This window comes from Phyllosticta citribraziliensis (genome assembly GCF_038025025.1).
Source record: "Phyllosticta citribraziliensis strain CPC 17464 chromosome Unknown J3D65scaffold_17, whole genome shotgun sequence".
Lineage (NCBI taxonomy): Eukaryota > Fungi > Ascomycota > Dothideomycetes > Botryosphaeriales > Phyllostictaceae > Phyllosticta > Phyllosticta citribraziliensis.
The window spans coordinates 117807-131220 of NW_027117354.1; the positions used below are offsets into that span (position 1 = coordinate 117807).

General features: G+C 54.0%; 4 protein-coding genes across 4 annotated transcripts; 3 read left to right on the forward strand and 1 right to left on the reverse strand.

The window, feature by feature from the left end:
- Positions 1 to 1628: 1628 nt before the first annotated feature.
- On the forward strand, positions 1629 to 3235 carry J3D65DRAFT_689300 (uncharacterized protein; the record flags this gene model as incomplete). The annotated part of the gene is made up of 4 exons (XM_066803884.1): positions 1629 to 1775; positions 1967 to 2277; positions 2502 to 2643; positions 2718 to 3235. The coding sequence occupies 4 exons, from the start codon at positions 1629 to 1631 to the stop codon at positions 3075 to 3077; spliced, it is 960 nt and encodes a 319-aa protein (XP_066649834.1). The 3' UTR covers positions 3078 to 3235.
- Positions 3236 to 6023: 2788 nt separating this feature from the next.
- J3D65DRAFT_177155 (uncharacterized protein) lies at positions 6024 to 7319 on the reverse strand. Its single transcript, XM_066794309.1, has 2 exons — positions 6989 to 7319; positions 6024 to 6938 (listed from the first exon to the last, which is right to left on the reverse strand). The coding sequence occupies exons 1-2, from the start codon at positions 6998 to 7000 to the stop codon at positions 6147 to 6149; spliced, it is 804 nt and encodes a 267-aa protein (XP_066649835.1). The 5' UTR covers positions 7001 to 7319; the 3' UTR covers positions 6024 to 6146.
- A 310-nt stretch (positions 7320 to 7629) lies between these two features.
- Positions 7630 to 9435, forward strand: J3D65DRAFT_663150 (uncharacterized protein; the record flags this gene model as incomplete). Its single annotated transcript, XM_066802647.1, has 2 exons — positions 7630 to 8465; positions 8516 to 9435. The coding sequence occupies exons 1-2, from the start codon at positions 7865 to 7867 to the stop codon at positions 9433 to 9435; spliced, it is 1521 nt and encodes a 506-aa protein (XP_066649836.1). The 5' UTR covers positions 7630 to 7864.
- Positions 9436 to 10849: 1414 nt separating this feature from the next.
- J3D65DRAFT_607938 (uncharacterized protein) lies at positions 10850 to 11979 on the forward strand (the record flags this gene model as incomplete). Its single annotated transcript, XM_066798530.1, has 3 exons — positions 10850 to 11001; positions 11054 to 11763; positions 11810 to 11979. The coding sequence occupies 3 exons, from the start codon at positions 10850 to 10852 to the stop codon at positions 11977 to 11979; spliced, it is 1032 nt and encodes a 343-aa protein (XP_066649837.1).
- Positions 11980 to 13414: the final 1435 nt, after the last annotated feature.

Below are 13414 nucleotides of genomic sequence, written 5' to 3' on the forward strand. Positions count from 1 at the left end.
GCATTTCCAATATAGACACTGTACATCGCTCCAATTCCGTCCGTCTGCGCATTCGTTGGTGGGATGGATGCCGCATTGAGCGCCGGCCAGAGCTGCGAGCGATGAAGCCGACAGACGTTTGAAGTTGTAGGGGCCGCCTCTGATTGGCCGCGCCACCGCACCGCCATCTCGACCAGCCAATCACATGAGTTGGACAGAGTTACCCGGGCCGCCATCTTCTGCGGTTGCGCAGCCCTCTCCACTGCAGTGCAGAGTCCCCTGCTTGGTGGAAACGTGACCCCCTAGAAACATGAGTGTATCTAGGGAGCGTTCCTTCACTCGAACGGCTGCGCTTGAGGAGCATTCATACACTGCTACAACTGCACTCGAGGAGCATTCATGTACCGCCGCAGTTGCGCTCAGGAAGCAGTTACTATTTCGTTCGACGCTCACTGCGTAAAGGTAACTAAAGCAGACTCCGCTCTACCGCCAAGAAGGAAGCGGAGGTTAGGTTTGTGGGGACGAGTAGTGAAAAAGTAGTGGAAGGAATCCAGGCAGCAATAAAGATTCGACGGCGATTTGAGTACAGCCAGGTGGAGGTATCGTGCCAATCAAAAAACATCGCCATCTTTGGTGCGCCCATGGTCATGTTCGGTCAATGGGAGGAGGTAATACGTTGGTATATTGTGTACACAATGTCAATGCAATCTGTAGAGCCCCCAAATCTCCTCTGACCGCTTGTTCTGCTGGTAGCTTGCAGGAACGGAGAAGAGCGAACAAGGCTGCACTGGTTCATTTAAAGATTTTCTCATAGATTTGGGTAAAGATTGGCCTGATTATGGATCCGTCAGGAAGCTTTGGGAGTTGTCTAGACAGTGGATGGAATCAGTAGTGTCAATATGGTAGATTGTCTTCTCCGAATTTCCCCTTGGATATTTTGGATTGTTCGTAATTATTTCAACGCGACGGCTGATTGTATTTGTGGCCTCGGTAAAGCCTGCAGGATACGGGCTACTACAGTGGCACGGAAATGCTTGAATACACAAGAAAACGGGCTTTCAAGATGTTTGCACATGGCTGGCAAGACTCCAAGCAAATTGCGCACAGCTCGTTTCTCCACGCAAAGCTGCTTCTCTCGAAGGTGGTTAGGTTGGCGTGTTGCGCGAGGCGCGTAGTCAACCAGCATTTTCCTTCAACAATCCGGGTACGACCGACTGCAGTTGGTGCCGCCCGGACGAGGTGTTGTCCTACACGGGGCAAAGTCTGGAGAAGAGTCTCAACTGGTAACAGGGCAACCGAGCGGAAGGACGGGATGCACCGAGTCAACACATGCCCTGCGTCTTGGGTGGAATGGGTTTTAACAGTTACCAGATCGAAGTGGTTGTAGTGAAGCTTCCGTGAAAACTGCACGCTCGCAATCTTTCCGCGCGCCAGCCGCTTCCGACCAAATAATATGTGAAACCACTTCTTTCTCGCAGTCTCTCCCTCTTGTTCGACACGCAAACACAATCTCTCCCTCCTCAACGAACTCAGAAGATGTAAGTCGTCCCCATACACCCTAGATTCTGACCATGCTCAGCGAGGCCAAAGATCACCGCTGACGACACCCACACGTGGATAGCACCCGTTGACGACGGCACTTTACAACCATGGATACCAACTCCATCGCTCTCGAATACTCGAACAAATTCAACCGCATCCACAAGATGTACGAAGAAGATGACTTGCAGGGTGTCATCGATGGGGCGGAAGAGCTGCTTGATGACTCAAAGCTCCCCAAACACCTCCGCATGAAGGTAAGTAAGCCCCGTCATCCACCACGATGGCAGCGCCCTGGGAGCAGCCGTTCTTCACCACAGTGGCCCTCTGGGAGCAGTCTCTCACCATTGTGGTAGCACCTTGGGAGCATACATTCCCCACCATAGCGCCGCCATTGAGCAGTTTCACTCTTCATTCGATCTTCAGGCTAATTCGTGCCCTCCAATAGACCCTTATCCTCCTGGCCTGCTGCACCGATGACTGGGACGATGCCGAGGAACTGCGAAATGAAGCCGAGGACATGTACCACATTGCGCACGCGCACTGGCCCCGCGATGCCGAGGTGAACGAGGTCCTGAGAGAGATCCGCAAATGCCTTGACTGTCTTGGCAAGGCTCAGTACGAGAAGATGTGGGGCGAGGAAGAAGAAGAGGAAGAGGAAGAGGAGGAAGTGGGCGGCGAGAACGAGGAGCGCCAGGAAGAAGAGGCAGAGGAGAAGGAGGCTGCTGATGGCAGCGATGAGGACGACCAAAAGGACGAGTAGGCACTATGAAATGCGATGGCTGATGCGGATACCAAGAAGTCATTCCAGATATGGTACTTGCGGACATCGAGTAGATACGTGAAGGGAGTGCTGCCATTGCATGCGAAGAGAGTGCTACCCAAGCGGCGCTGCTTGAGGAGAAGTAGAAAGAGAAAAAGCCACCGAGGGAGGTGAAGAAACTAACACCGGGCGACGTCGACCACGACACTCGCCACTCTAGAAAGCCTGCTGCTTCTGGTCGTAACCAGCTTGCGCTGCGGGGACTTGGTCAAAGCAAGCCTTCAGATCCTGATAGCCCCGGCCCAGGCCGACAACTCAGACGCCACCCCTCCACGACTGTTGCCTCTGCAGCCGGTGGATCGGTAGATATCGGAACTCCACGCGAGGAACTCTTCACCTACAGCGCGGCCCCCATCTCCTCTCATTTTGCTGATAGACTGGCACATCCTTGGCAATCACTGACTGTGATCAAGGAAATTTCGCCATCCGCTCCTCTTCTGCATTTGCAGCCGGACCGGTAGGTTATGACGAAGAATCCGCGTGCCAGGAAAAGCCAGATGACAAGGGCCGTCTTGGTCAGGAGAGCTCGTACGACGATGAAGATGACAACCAGGCAGGCTCGTCGCAGTTCAAAGGCTGGTTCAACGTCTGGACCAATCTTTGGGCCAAGACTCGCACGGGCGATGTCAAGTGGCACAGTTGGCCAGCTCCCATCCAACAGGCAGCTAGAGAGAAATGCCGACAGTCTACCAGGAGTGGAAGAGAATGTCAACCAGGTGGCAAACCAAGCGGATGATGCGAATGTTCCAGAAGGAATATGTTTCATGGCAACACCATTGCCGGCACAGGAAAAACAGCCAAGAAAGACAAGGTGAATGTGAGGGCACAGGATCAGGCATGCGCTTCTTGTCGAGTTCATGAGGAAAGCCAACCCTCCATCGTACTCGTACTCCGTTCTTCCAGTGCTTTTTTGGTACTGCCCCTCCATTCGAAAGACGCTGATCTCAACAACGTCGGTCACTGGATCCTGAGTGTGTGATGGAAAACAGCAGATTAGGTCGTCCATGACAGTTGGTTGCTGTTTGGGTGCTTTGAGGCTTGCCTGACTTGGTCGTCAAAGAGGTTCGAAATTTGCGGATGGTTTCGGGGCGAAAAGCGGTGGCGGTCATGCAGTTGTCATTCTGCGTCGCAGGTTTCAACCTTCAGTCCTGCCAAAAATCACAAACAAATAAGCTGTCTTTCTCGCAGTCTTCTTTGTCGAGATGCCACCGGCCCATACAATCCATACAGCCGAAGCAGATCACCTTAGCAGCAAACCAGGGTCGTGCAGAGTCGTCTGGAACAAAAGAGCGTGGAAGGCCAGAAGAAAACCGATTTTGAATGAGTGTGCACTGCTTCCCAACGGAAAATCTGCCAGCGGATGAATGTTCCCAAAGCAACTGGCGTCGAACCTGTGGAAAGAATTCAGTCGGATGCGGCTGGAAGAAATTAATATGCACAGTATTTGTTTGAGTTGGCGTAGAGAGCCGGGAAATAAAATGGACGGCGGGCGGTCCGCCGGCGCAACACCCACGCAAAAGAAAAAGCCCCGGCCCCAGCAATCTGCAACGTTCCACACCACCGCTCGCTTCTAAGCCCACAACAAAGATGCCTCCAAAGTGTGGCATCATTCCCCCTCCGAAAATCAAAACGGAGCAGCCCGACTACTTCGAGGCCAACATGAAGACAGGCGTCGCTGTCAAAGCGAAGACTGATGATGCCCTCGCGTCGAGGCCAATATGGGCGCCGTCGGCCGTATGTTGACATTCCCGTACTCAATGATCAAGCTGACATTGCCAGGTGGCGCGAGCTCTTCCCCGTCGACTGGTGCTATGAGACTGGAGTCTGGTAGCAAAGGCTCCGGTGGTAAATTGTGCCTGCTCATCTTGAAGAATGATACCAACGTCTACAGAGACCAACCAACCGCACGTCATTCGCGAGCTCCGGCGCAAGATCCGCAACCTTGAACAGGACGTTCAGGACCTCAGCAACATCAACACGAGTCTAGACGATGACAACGACGATCTCAAAGAGCGTGCCAACCGCGCCGAGGAGCGTGATGACCGCGCCGTGGAGCGAGCTGTACAGCTTCAAGATCACAAGAGGATGCTCGAAAAGTTCCTGCAGTACGAGCGTAGACTGAAGATCAAGGAGCTAGTAGAGAAGACGGTGGAAGAGAAGCTTGCAGGCATGAATTTGGGCAGCACGGCTATTGTCGATGCCCGGCTTTCTACCATCGCCGGCACTCCTGGAAGTCCTTCTACCACACTTGCTGGTAGTCCTTCGAAGTCCGACGCCCAGCTGTCGCGCAGTGGCTTCCGCACCAGTCTCAAGAACAGGGTCTTTGCGCTCCTGTGCTTCAAGAAGAAGCGCGACCCTGGTGACGGTCCCGCTTGAGAAGCACAATTCTCTTGGGAGTGAAAAATCAGGCCGGACAATTTCTACATGTTGCCGAGCAATGATGATTTCCTCTCCATGTAAATGGCCATCTTGGACGGTATTCTGGCATTGTTCTTCTTGTGACCTTGACCTTGACTTTCTAACTCAGCCGGTGCCTGACAGCTGAATGCTTCCCACGGTTTAACTGCCCATGCTATCGCCGGAGCGGCTCTCAAGCTGCGCCTGCATCTGCGCCTTCAGCTTCTTATTCTCGCGTTAAAAATCCGCATTGGCGCGCTTAAGCTCTCCGTGCTCAGCTCGCGGAACGCAGTCTTTGGGGTGGATCTCAGACTTGGCCTCGCTGCCGCCGCCGGTGCTTGCCTGGAACTTGACCATGTTTCTATGAATTGGTCAGGACAGTATCAGATGCGTACTCAAACTCTGCCCGAAAGGCCATACGCTCCTCTCGTTGCTTTCGCGCGAAGACGGCGGACCGTTCTCTTCTCAAGCGTAAGTCCTTTCAAGCGCCGTGAAGACATTCATACTACGAATTTGTCAGCAAGAAAAACTTTCAGCGGCTTGGGGAGCGCTGTGGAATCGTCGTGGTATGAGTGAGAAGTGCAGAGATGCGGAGGCGCAAGACAGAGGAGGAAGGGCGTGTGGATGTTGCGGAAGATAATGATCGCGATGTTTGCGCAGCCCGCTTGGTTTGGGCAAGGCCCGTAGTGGTACTACGGGCACAAAACCACCACGTCGTACCCTCTTCACCACCCATGCCTCATATTCCACCCTCGAAGTCTTCTCCATCATCGCTATCAAATCCATGTAAGCAACATGCTAAGCTCTTGCGAATATTTGAGAATCACTAACAGCTGTAGGATGCCATTCGACTTCGGAAGAATAGTCAAAATTCTGGAGGAGGCCCGTGAGTAGACCGCCGACCGCGAGGCTTTCCTAGCAAAGTACGACCACGTTTCTGACAGCGAAGCTGGTACGTCAAATAATACTCGGCACGTAGCACACACTGACCATGGTAGAAGATGCCGAGCAAAAGAAGGGCGAGAAGAGCTGTAAGGCCTGCGCGGAGAAGGACAAGAAGATTGAGAGGCTCAAGGAAGCCTTGGCCAAGGCCAACGCCTCGGCTGGCAGCGCCACCAAAGGCGACAAGTAAATCGAGAAAGGAAATTCAATTGAGTCCGGTCTCTCCGTTTGCATTTTCGGTCAGTGTAGTCAAGGGTCAATAGCCCACTGTGACTTTTGTATGGAAGCGGAACATCAACTGGAATTGAAGTGAATCGTTGACAATCTCGAATGCGATTGAAACCCGGCGGAATGGCTTTATTTACATGAGGAACGCTCTTCTACTATCGCGAGAATAGTTGGAGCGTGACAAATTTGCATTTCTGAAGCCCATGACAACCCATCGACCCACTCTTCGACTGTTTCCCTAACCCACGCCATCCAACGCCGTGGGACCTTGGTTCTCATCAGCCATGTCCTCCAGGCGCTGATATGTGCCGACGAGCGTGGTAAGCGCGATGCTGTACTCCGAGACAAGTCTCACGAGCCTGAAATGGAAGTTCTGACAGAGACCCTCAACGTGATAGTGAGCCTGAGTAAACTGGGCGCGCGACTTCACGAGTTCCTTGACAGCGTCCTTGCCGCGGGTCTCGATTGCGTGAGGGTTCTCGACGCTCAGGATCTCCAACAGTTCCAGCTCACTCGCGATAGGCTTGATCTCTTGGGCGTACGTGTCAACGAGGGCACCCATGGTGGAGACCGCGTCACGCAACTCATGAAAGTGGGCTGTAAGGGCGTTTTCGCACATGTTGTAGGCGTGCGTCTGGGCGATGCTGTCGTTCATGATTTTGTCTGCCATCTCAGATGCAGCGTCGCACCTTTCTGACTCGTAGATCTGCTTGAACATGTCGAGGGCGTTGTCGTACGAAGGCTTGGGGCTCCACATGATCTTGGCGAAATCGCGGTTGAGCTTTTTCTGGCGGAGGGCGTCCATTATCTTGCCGTGGTTGGAGTTCGCTCTGTGCATGGCTTCTCGGCGGGACGAATCGCCTTCGTGAAGGAGGTTAAATACGGCATCAAACGTGTCGGTGACGACGGCGACGGCGCGACCGTTGCACTCTTCGATAGTTTTGGTGTATGCTTCGACATTGTCGGCGAGAACTTGAAAGTCCTCGGGAGCGTTCATTCCCAGTTCCGAGATATTGGCATTCAATGTGTCCTGATAAATTCAGTGTCCAAGCCCAAACAACATGAGGAAAAAGGACGTACTGGATCGGCCATGGCGGAGCGTGGAGGCTCGAGGAGTTGTAAGGGTATTCTTCTGACAGGGTGCACTGGCGCACTCGTTGATTGAGACTGAAGAGTCGAAAGAGAATCGTGGTTTGTTTCCGTGGCGTGGGCGCAGAGAATGTGGCTGTTGACGAGAGACCGTCCGGAGGTATACAGGCGCACGGGCTATCGCCGTGCAAGCTGGACGTTGAATTGATAAGGATGAGATGGAACTTGGAAAAGATAACAGTGGCTCCGGAAGGTGTAAGTTTTCTGATTTTCTGTGTGGCCTGCGCCAAAAGTGAGTGAAAATTAACACTTCTATTTCACCTCGACCGCCCGTGATACAGTGTGGTCGGCAACTCAACGCAACGCAATACACGCCTCAATTACGTCGCAATGTCCTTTACGCATTGTTTAGCCAATATAATAAAGATCAGATTCGGGGTGGGCCGGCGAAATGAACTGCCAAAAAGCTACTCAAGACTGCCCTTAAGTAGTTCGCGCAACTTGGCAACGCAGTTCAATCAACCAGGGGTATGTGATTGACTGATTGCCCAAGCCAGCAGGTGCCTCATGGATTGAATTGCGTTCCGTTGAGCAATTCAATTGCACAACTGGTTGAGTTGTCGTCCACACTGCCCGCGTCTGATGAATCTTCTAACAAACGTTAGACGCGAAATTCAGCCAGCCGAACGTCGCAGCGGTGCCTTTCTAGCGGTCAAACTTACCTCCGCAGTCACCTCGCTTCAACAACAACAACAACCTCCACTTCCATCCACCGCCATCTCTTCTCGCCCTCTGCTTGCCGCGCCGCGTCTGCTTTCCAAGGGCTTCCATTGCGCCTCTTCCTCGTACGCCACCCAGTGAGAACGCATGGTGCACTTCAAACTAACAGATGTCTCTCAAGCCAACGGCCAATCGGACGCAACGTCATCTCATCATCGTGGTGGAACACTACTGTCGCGTCCCCTCAATCGCTCTGCATTCGCTTTTATCGCCTCTTTCCCAGCGCTACCCCTCATCTTCTCGGACACCATGGAAACTGATGTCATGGCCAAAAATACACCAACTCCGTTTCACACTGGCTTTTCGAGGCACAAGACAGGCTACCTGAGGTGTATTTATGACGTCGTGGGGTTGCAAAACATAACCGACATCATCCCAGCATCTATTGCGCAGAAGAACCCGTCAGGAACTCCATATGAGCTCTGGGAATACACTGAGGGGTTCATCAAACATCTTAAGTTTGTCTTGTTGGTTGAGAAAGACTTCGCTCGTGTTAGGAGACTCTTTGTCGACACTTTTAACAGGAACGCTAGTACCCGTCGTCGCTCCAGCGTTTCTGGAGTTCAAACAGTTGACATTGAAGAGGTGCACGAGGAGCTCTGCGAAGAGAAAGAAGTCGACCATAGGGAAGTGGTTAAGCTGAGTCGTTCTACCGGTGCTTCCCTAGGCAGCGCAGGACGTGCACGAGGTCAGTCCCTTTTTGAATCATCTGGAATCGTCGAATCTAACCTTGAATAGGTCCCAGGCCCAAGACGAGGAAGAAGAAGAAGAAGGAGACTTCGGCGGAACAAAGAAAGCGGCGGACCATGGAGCGTGCCAAGCGTCGACGGGAGCGTTTAGCCGATGCTGCTATCCCGGACGACCAACAGTTGCCGACAGAGTCTTCTGAGGGGGAGCCTGCAGGGGAAAGGAGAAAGCGGCGGCGAGTGGAGCCCGCTAGGCGTCAACAGGACCGCTCAGCCACTGCCGTTAAGATGGAGATTGATGACCATCAGCTGTCGGTGGAGTCCCCTGAAGACGACCAGCATCGTCTAACGACTGCTAGTCCGCTTGACAGCCACCAGCTTTCCGACGAACAGCAGGGCCCGACCCGTGCCACGCGCGGCCGCAAGCGTCGTCGCCTCAGCACGGCTACTTCGCCCGACGAACAACATTCGGCAGAGTCTTCGGACAATGAAAGGATTCTTGATGCTCTTCAGATGTATCAACGATCCCTGAACCGCATCACGGCCACTACGGGCGAAAGCCACCGGAACTTGAGCATCTCAAACAATGATCAGGGCCCAACCGTCGTCGCAACGTGCGACCGCCAGCACTGCATTAAAATCTCGTACGATGAGGAGGTCCCAAATGTTGCTACAGTCAATGGCCACCGATACTGGGGCACCTTGGATGATGAGCAGCGCTCGTCCCACATTGCTACGAGACGCCACCGCCAGTACTGGGGGAGCTTGGAGGATGAGCAGCGCTCGTCGGAGCTGCCGAAGCGCGAACGGCAATTTGAGCTCCGGGCTACGCATGGCGGTGGATTTCGAGTGGTCAGCAGTTTCCCAGTCGACCCGATGTCGGCTGGCAATCATAGACGCCAGCCCCCAGCCGCAAGTCTTTCGCTTAAGGACATGACGGCGGACATCCCCGAGTTATTTGTGCTCGTCTGAGGCCTGCTTGTCTGGGAAGCATTCGAAACATGACGACTTCTTGGTTCCCGGTTTCCGGCAAGGCGCGAGGATCGGGTGGACGACGACACCGGCGGTGGCAGACATTGTACGAGAGCGGACAAGCGGCGAAGAGCGATGCATGGGCATAGCTGGAGGAGTAATGGGATACGGCAGTGGTGCCTAGGTGCTTGAGAGGAAAAGAGACAGGCAGAGTCAACGATAGCTTCGTGTAGCAGGTGCTGTCCTACAATTCTTACTTGCTCTGAAGTCTTGAACGTGCTGGCCAGTGAAGTTGAGGCGCTTCCGCAAGTTCTCGCTAGCGGAGGTGGGTACGAGATTGACTCGATGGAAAGGTCAAGTGGCTTCGACGAGAGAGACGATGCAACATGAAATGAAGCTGATGGCATGGATGGACCTGCGGCATGCGAGTATTCGAGTCGGGGACGAGGCGTCGTCCGGGCGTGAGTGGAGCGAGCGACGGATCTGCCGGGCCGCGCGGGCCGAACACGGTCCGTCGCCGGACCCTGTCGCGGATCTTGACGTCAAGCTCTCTCGACTCACGCCGTCAGCTGCACATCATTCATCTCCATCACCCGATCAGTACCAGGAACGCTTCACAGTTGTCTGGCTGTCAGCAATGCACCCCTACCGTCTACTGAACGCGGACGAGCTGTGCTCTTCTCACAATCCGCCGCCAAAAAACCTTTTCCCGTGCGTCCGCTACCATCGCGATGGCCATCTGTATCCATCACCGCAGGAAGGGCTGAATGCCGGGTAGACTCTCGTAGGAGAGCTGATCGCTTGCGGTGGCAACATTCCAGCTCCCCAAACCCTCGAACCGGCTCTCCAGGCCCACAGTAGACCACAATGCGACGGCAATAGAGAAGAAATGTCCAAACACATTGAGAGGTGCGTCGCGAGCTGGAGAGGAAGCAAAGATGAGCTTGCCAGGTGGCCATGACTGGGAAAGAATATTCTTGGCTTAGGAAATCCCTTGGAGTGGCAGAGATGGGCCAGATGGGTTGAAGTCGTCAGATTCTCTATGACACGCAGGCCGATGTTGCTTTGTAGAATACGGTCGCTGCGGCCGGATACATCGAGCCGGTCTGAAAGAAGTCGAAGACCTTGGAAAGATCCAGTGGTATCGCTTTGCACCGGAAGCTTGCACCAGAGGCAGTCCAGTGTGGGCGCGGTTCTAGTTCATTGCACCAAACGCGAGCACCCGAAAGCAAGTACCGCCCGAAGCAACACCACCTGCCGCCGGAGCAACATGAAGCCGACTTCCCACGACACCTGGCAAAGAAAAACCTACCGCAAACTTGCCCTCTCCACAACACACTCTCTTCCACACCACCCAAAATCCTCACCTCCAATCCTCACCACGAACCTCTCTCAACAACACATCCGTTTCACAATGCCTTCGTACTCCATCATCCACGACCTCGGTGAGGTGTTCGCAAACCAACTCCAAAATGACTACGACCAGCACTTGGAAGCCACGTTCAAGCTCCATGCCCACGACATCCTTTCCGCGACTAACGACCAAGTTGGTGAGCGTCATGGACGGTACGCTACCCAAAGTCGTCTTCGGAAACCTTGAGAACGTCCGCGCAGACAGGCTTGTTGCCAGAGAACTCGTCTCCATCTACAACGAAGAGGTGCGCTTGTCGGTCGCATCCGGCCAGTACCCGCCGGTCCTTGTCGCCCAGTACTTGGTCGACGCGCGCGGCGAGGCTCCCAGCCAGAGTGAGGTCGCCCAGATCCTTGAATACGTCGACATTTACCGCAACGTCGACCACCATTCCAGCACCGCCGTCGCCCAGTGCGTCGACACGGCCGTCAACACGCAGGGTTCTCTCGCCTGGAGCTCCGGCAAACGCCGCTACTTGAAGAATGGCGCCGCGTTTGACACTGTTAAGGACTTTGTTGTCAACTCTCGCTCCAAACTGCCCTCTGTGCCTGGAAACCAGACGCATTGGCGCGCATTTGCTAAATTCGCCTTCACTAACAATGCAAAGACTCTTTTCGAAGACGACTCCAAGCATCGCGGCCCCATGTTTGTCATGCATCTCGTCGAAGCCATTTGCGCCGCCTATTTCCCAGAGTACCGCATCCGCGGCTCCGTCATCTACAAGATCTGGCACATCCAGCAGACCTGGGTCGGAGAAAGGCTGTTCAACAGGATTGGACAGGGCAACATTTCGTCGGGCTTCGGTCTCCTCCATCGTCCCTGCCCGTGGGGTGTTCCTCAGCGTACTGCCGACATCTTGCACGTCCACCCCTGGGAGAAGTACACAGACAAAGCAGTCATGACTACCCAGCTCATTGGTATGTCTTTGTCACCGAGCTTCCTTTCTTCACTAACTGGCTGCAGCAAACTACGAGAATGAGAAGGCCAAGGCCGAGAGGCGTGGCAACTTTCAGCGTGCGCAGGAGCTTGGCGCGCGTCTGAAGAATTTTGAGGAGCGTCGTGATAGGATCGTCGCCTCAAAAGCCACCAGCGCTGCCCCCAACAACCAAGACGAATTATTCAACTCGCATTGACCGATATTTCTCCATCCGACGGAATCTGTGTTGGCTTCCAACTAGGTACATACGGTCTGTCTTTGGAATAGACGAGAAATGGGTGTGCCCCAGGTCTGAGCGGGCTTAGCAGTCTTGGATTGTGCTGGACTGTCTGTTTTCGGCGTTGTTGCTAGTCCGGCAGCAATTTGCTTGGTCGTCTAACAGCGCCCAGGATAAATTCAGCAAAGGGAAGCACTGATGCTACCCACCAACATGTGGATAGAAACGAAGTCTCATTGTCTACTCTGCCAGGTCTTGCTGTGTGTATTCCTGCTTTTGCTGTCCTTGTTCCGTTGTTGTCACGCTCCCAATCAGGCAACCTGAGCGAGCGCTGTTCGCGCCGACCTCACGTCGATGTCAACAGGCGTGGTTGGGTCAAGGTTCAGGCAAACCAGGGGCCGTGGCGCGGCTCACGTTGTCCCTTGCCGCCCTGCAGATCCAGCGCCACAAGCTTCTAATTCCAGTTAGGCCGTCGAAGCGCGTCCATCGGTGGAGCCAAGGAACACCAGAACGTCGGGCAAGATCGGACATGCTTCGACAACCACTGGTGTATAAGGGGACTTGCGAGGGCAAAACGCTTCGTGGTCTCTTTGTTCGTTCGGTATCGCGAACTGTTGATCTTTGCGAGCTCGCCGCGCCGAGCACGGCCGCAGAAACCAGCAAGATGACAACCGAGAAATCTGTGTCGCTACAAAGGCGCGCTTTGTCGGGAGAACGGTATTATTGATGCAAGCCCGCACGACCAAGCTCAACTCTAGCGCGAGTCAAGTCCATGCGAGGAGGCTCTTTTGTTTCTGTGCGCCAACTTGATCCATTTGCTACAACTCCTCTTCAGCTGTTTGCCCTCCCGACCGTTCCAAGACGCTCCTCAGCCGAAACGGCTCCAGCGTATGGCATTTTTGCTTGCATCTAAGATGTACCGTTGTCCGGAAAGCCTGAGAGGACGCGCACGAGCTCCGCCCTGAGCTCCTCATGCTCCGCAACGCGATTATCCTCCTCATTAACGTCGGTCGAGTCATCGATAGGCTCATACTCGTCCACGCCCTCCTTGACGAGCTTGTAAAAAGCCTCATCAAGGCGAATAAGCTCAGCTATACCCCTGGAGTTGGCTTCCGCTGCAGCCTTGTTCCACGCGTGAACTTTCCCATGAGTGTTAGCTTGTCCCGCCGGAACGGAAAGTGACTCACGCTTCGCAGCCACGTCTTCGATACTCTTGACAAAGTCCTTGAGAGCCTTGACTGGGGCCGATGACGCTTCGTACCGCTGAATGACTTCACGGCCTTGCTCGATGCATTTGTCGACAACGAACATTTCAGGGACGTAGTCAGTCGACATCTCTTTGACCTGGTTGCAGAGAGCCCTGAAGTTGCCTTCAACCGTGAGTTGAAATCATCCACAGCATGGGATCTTTACT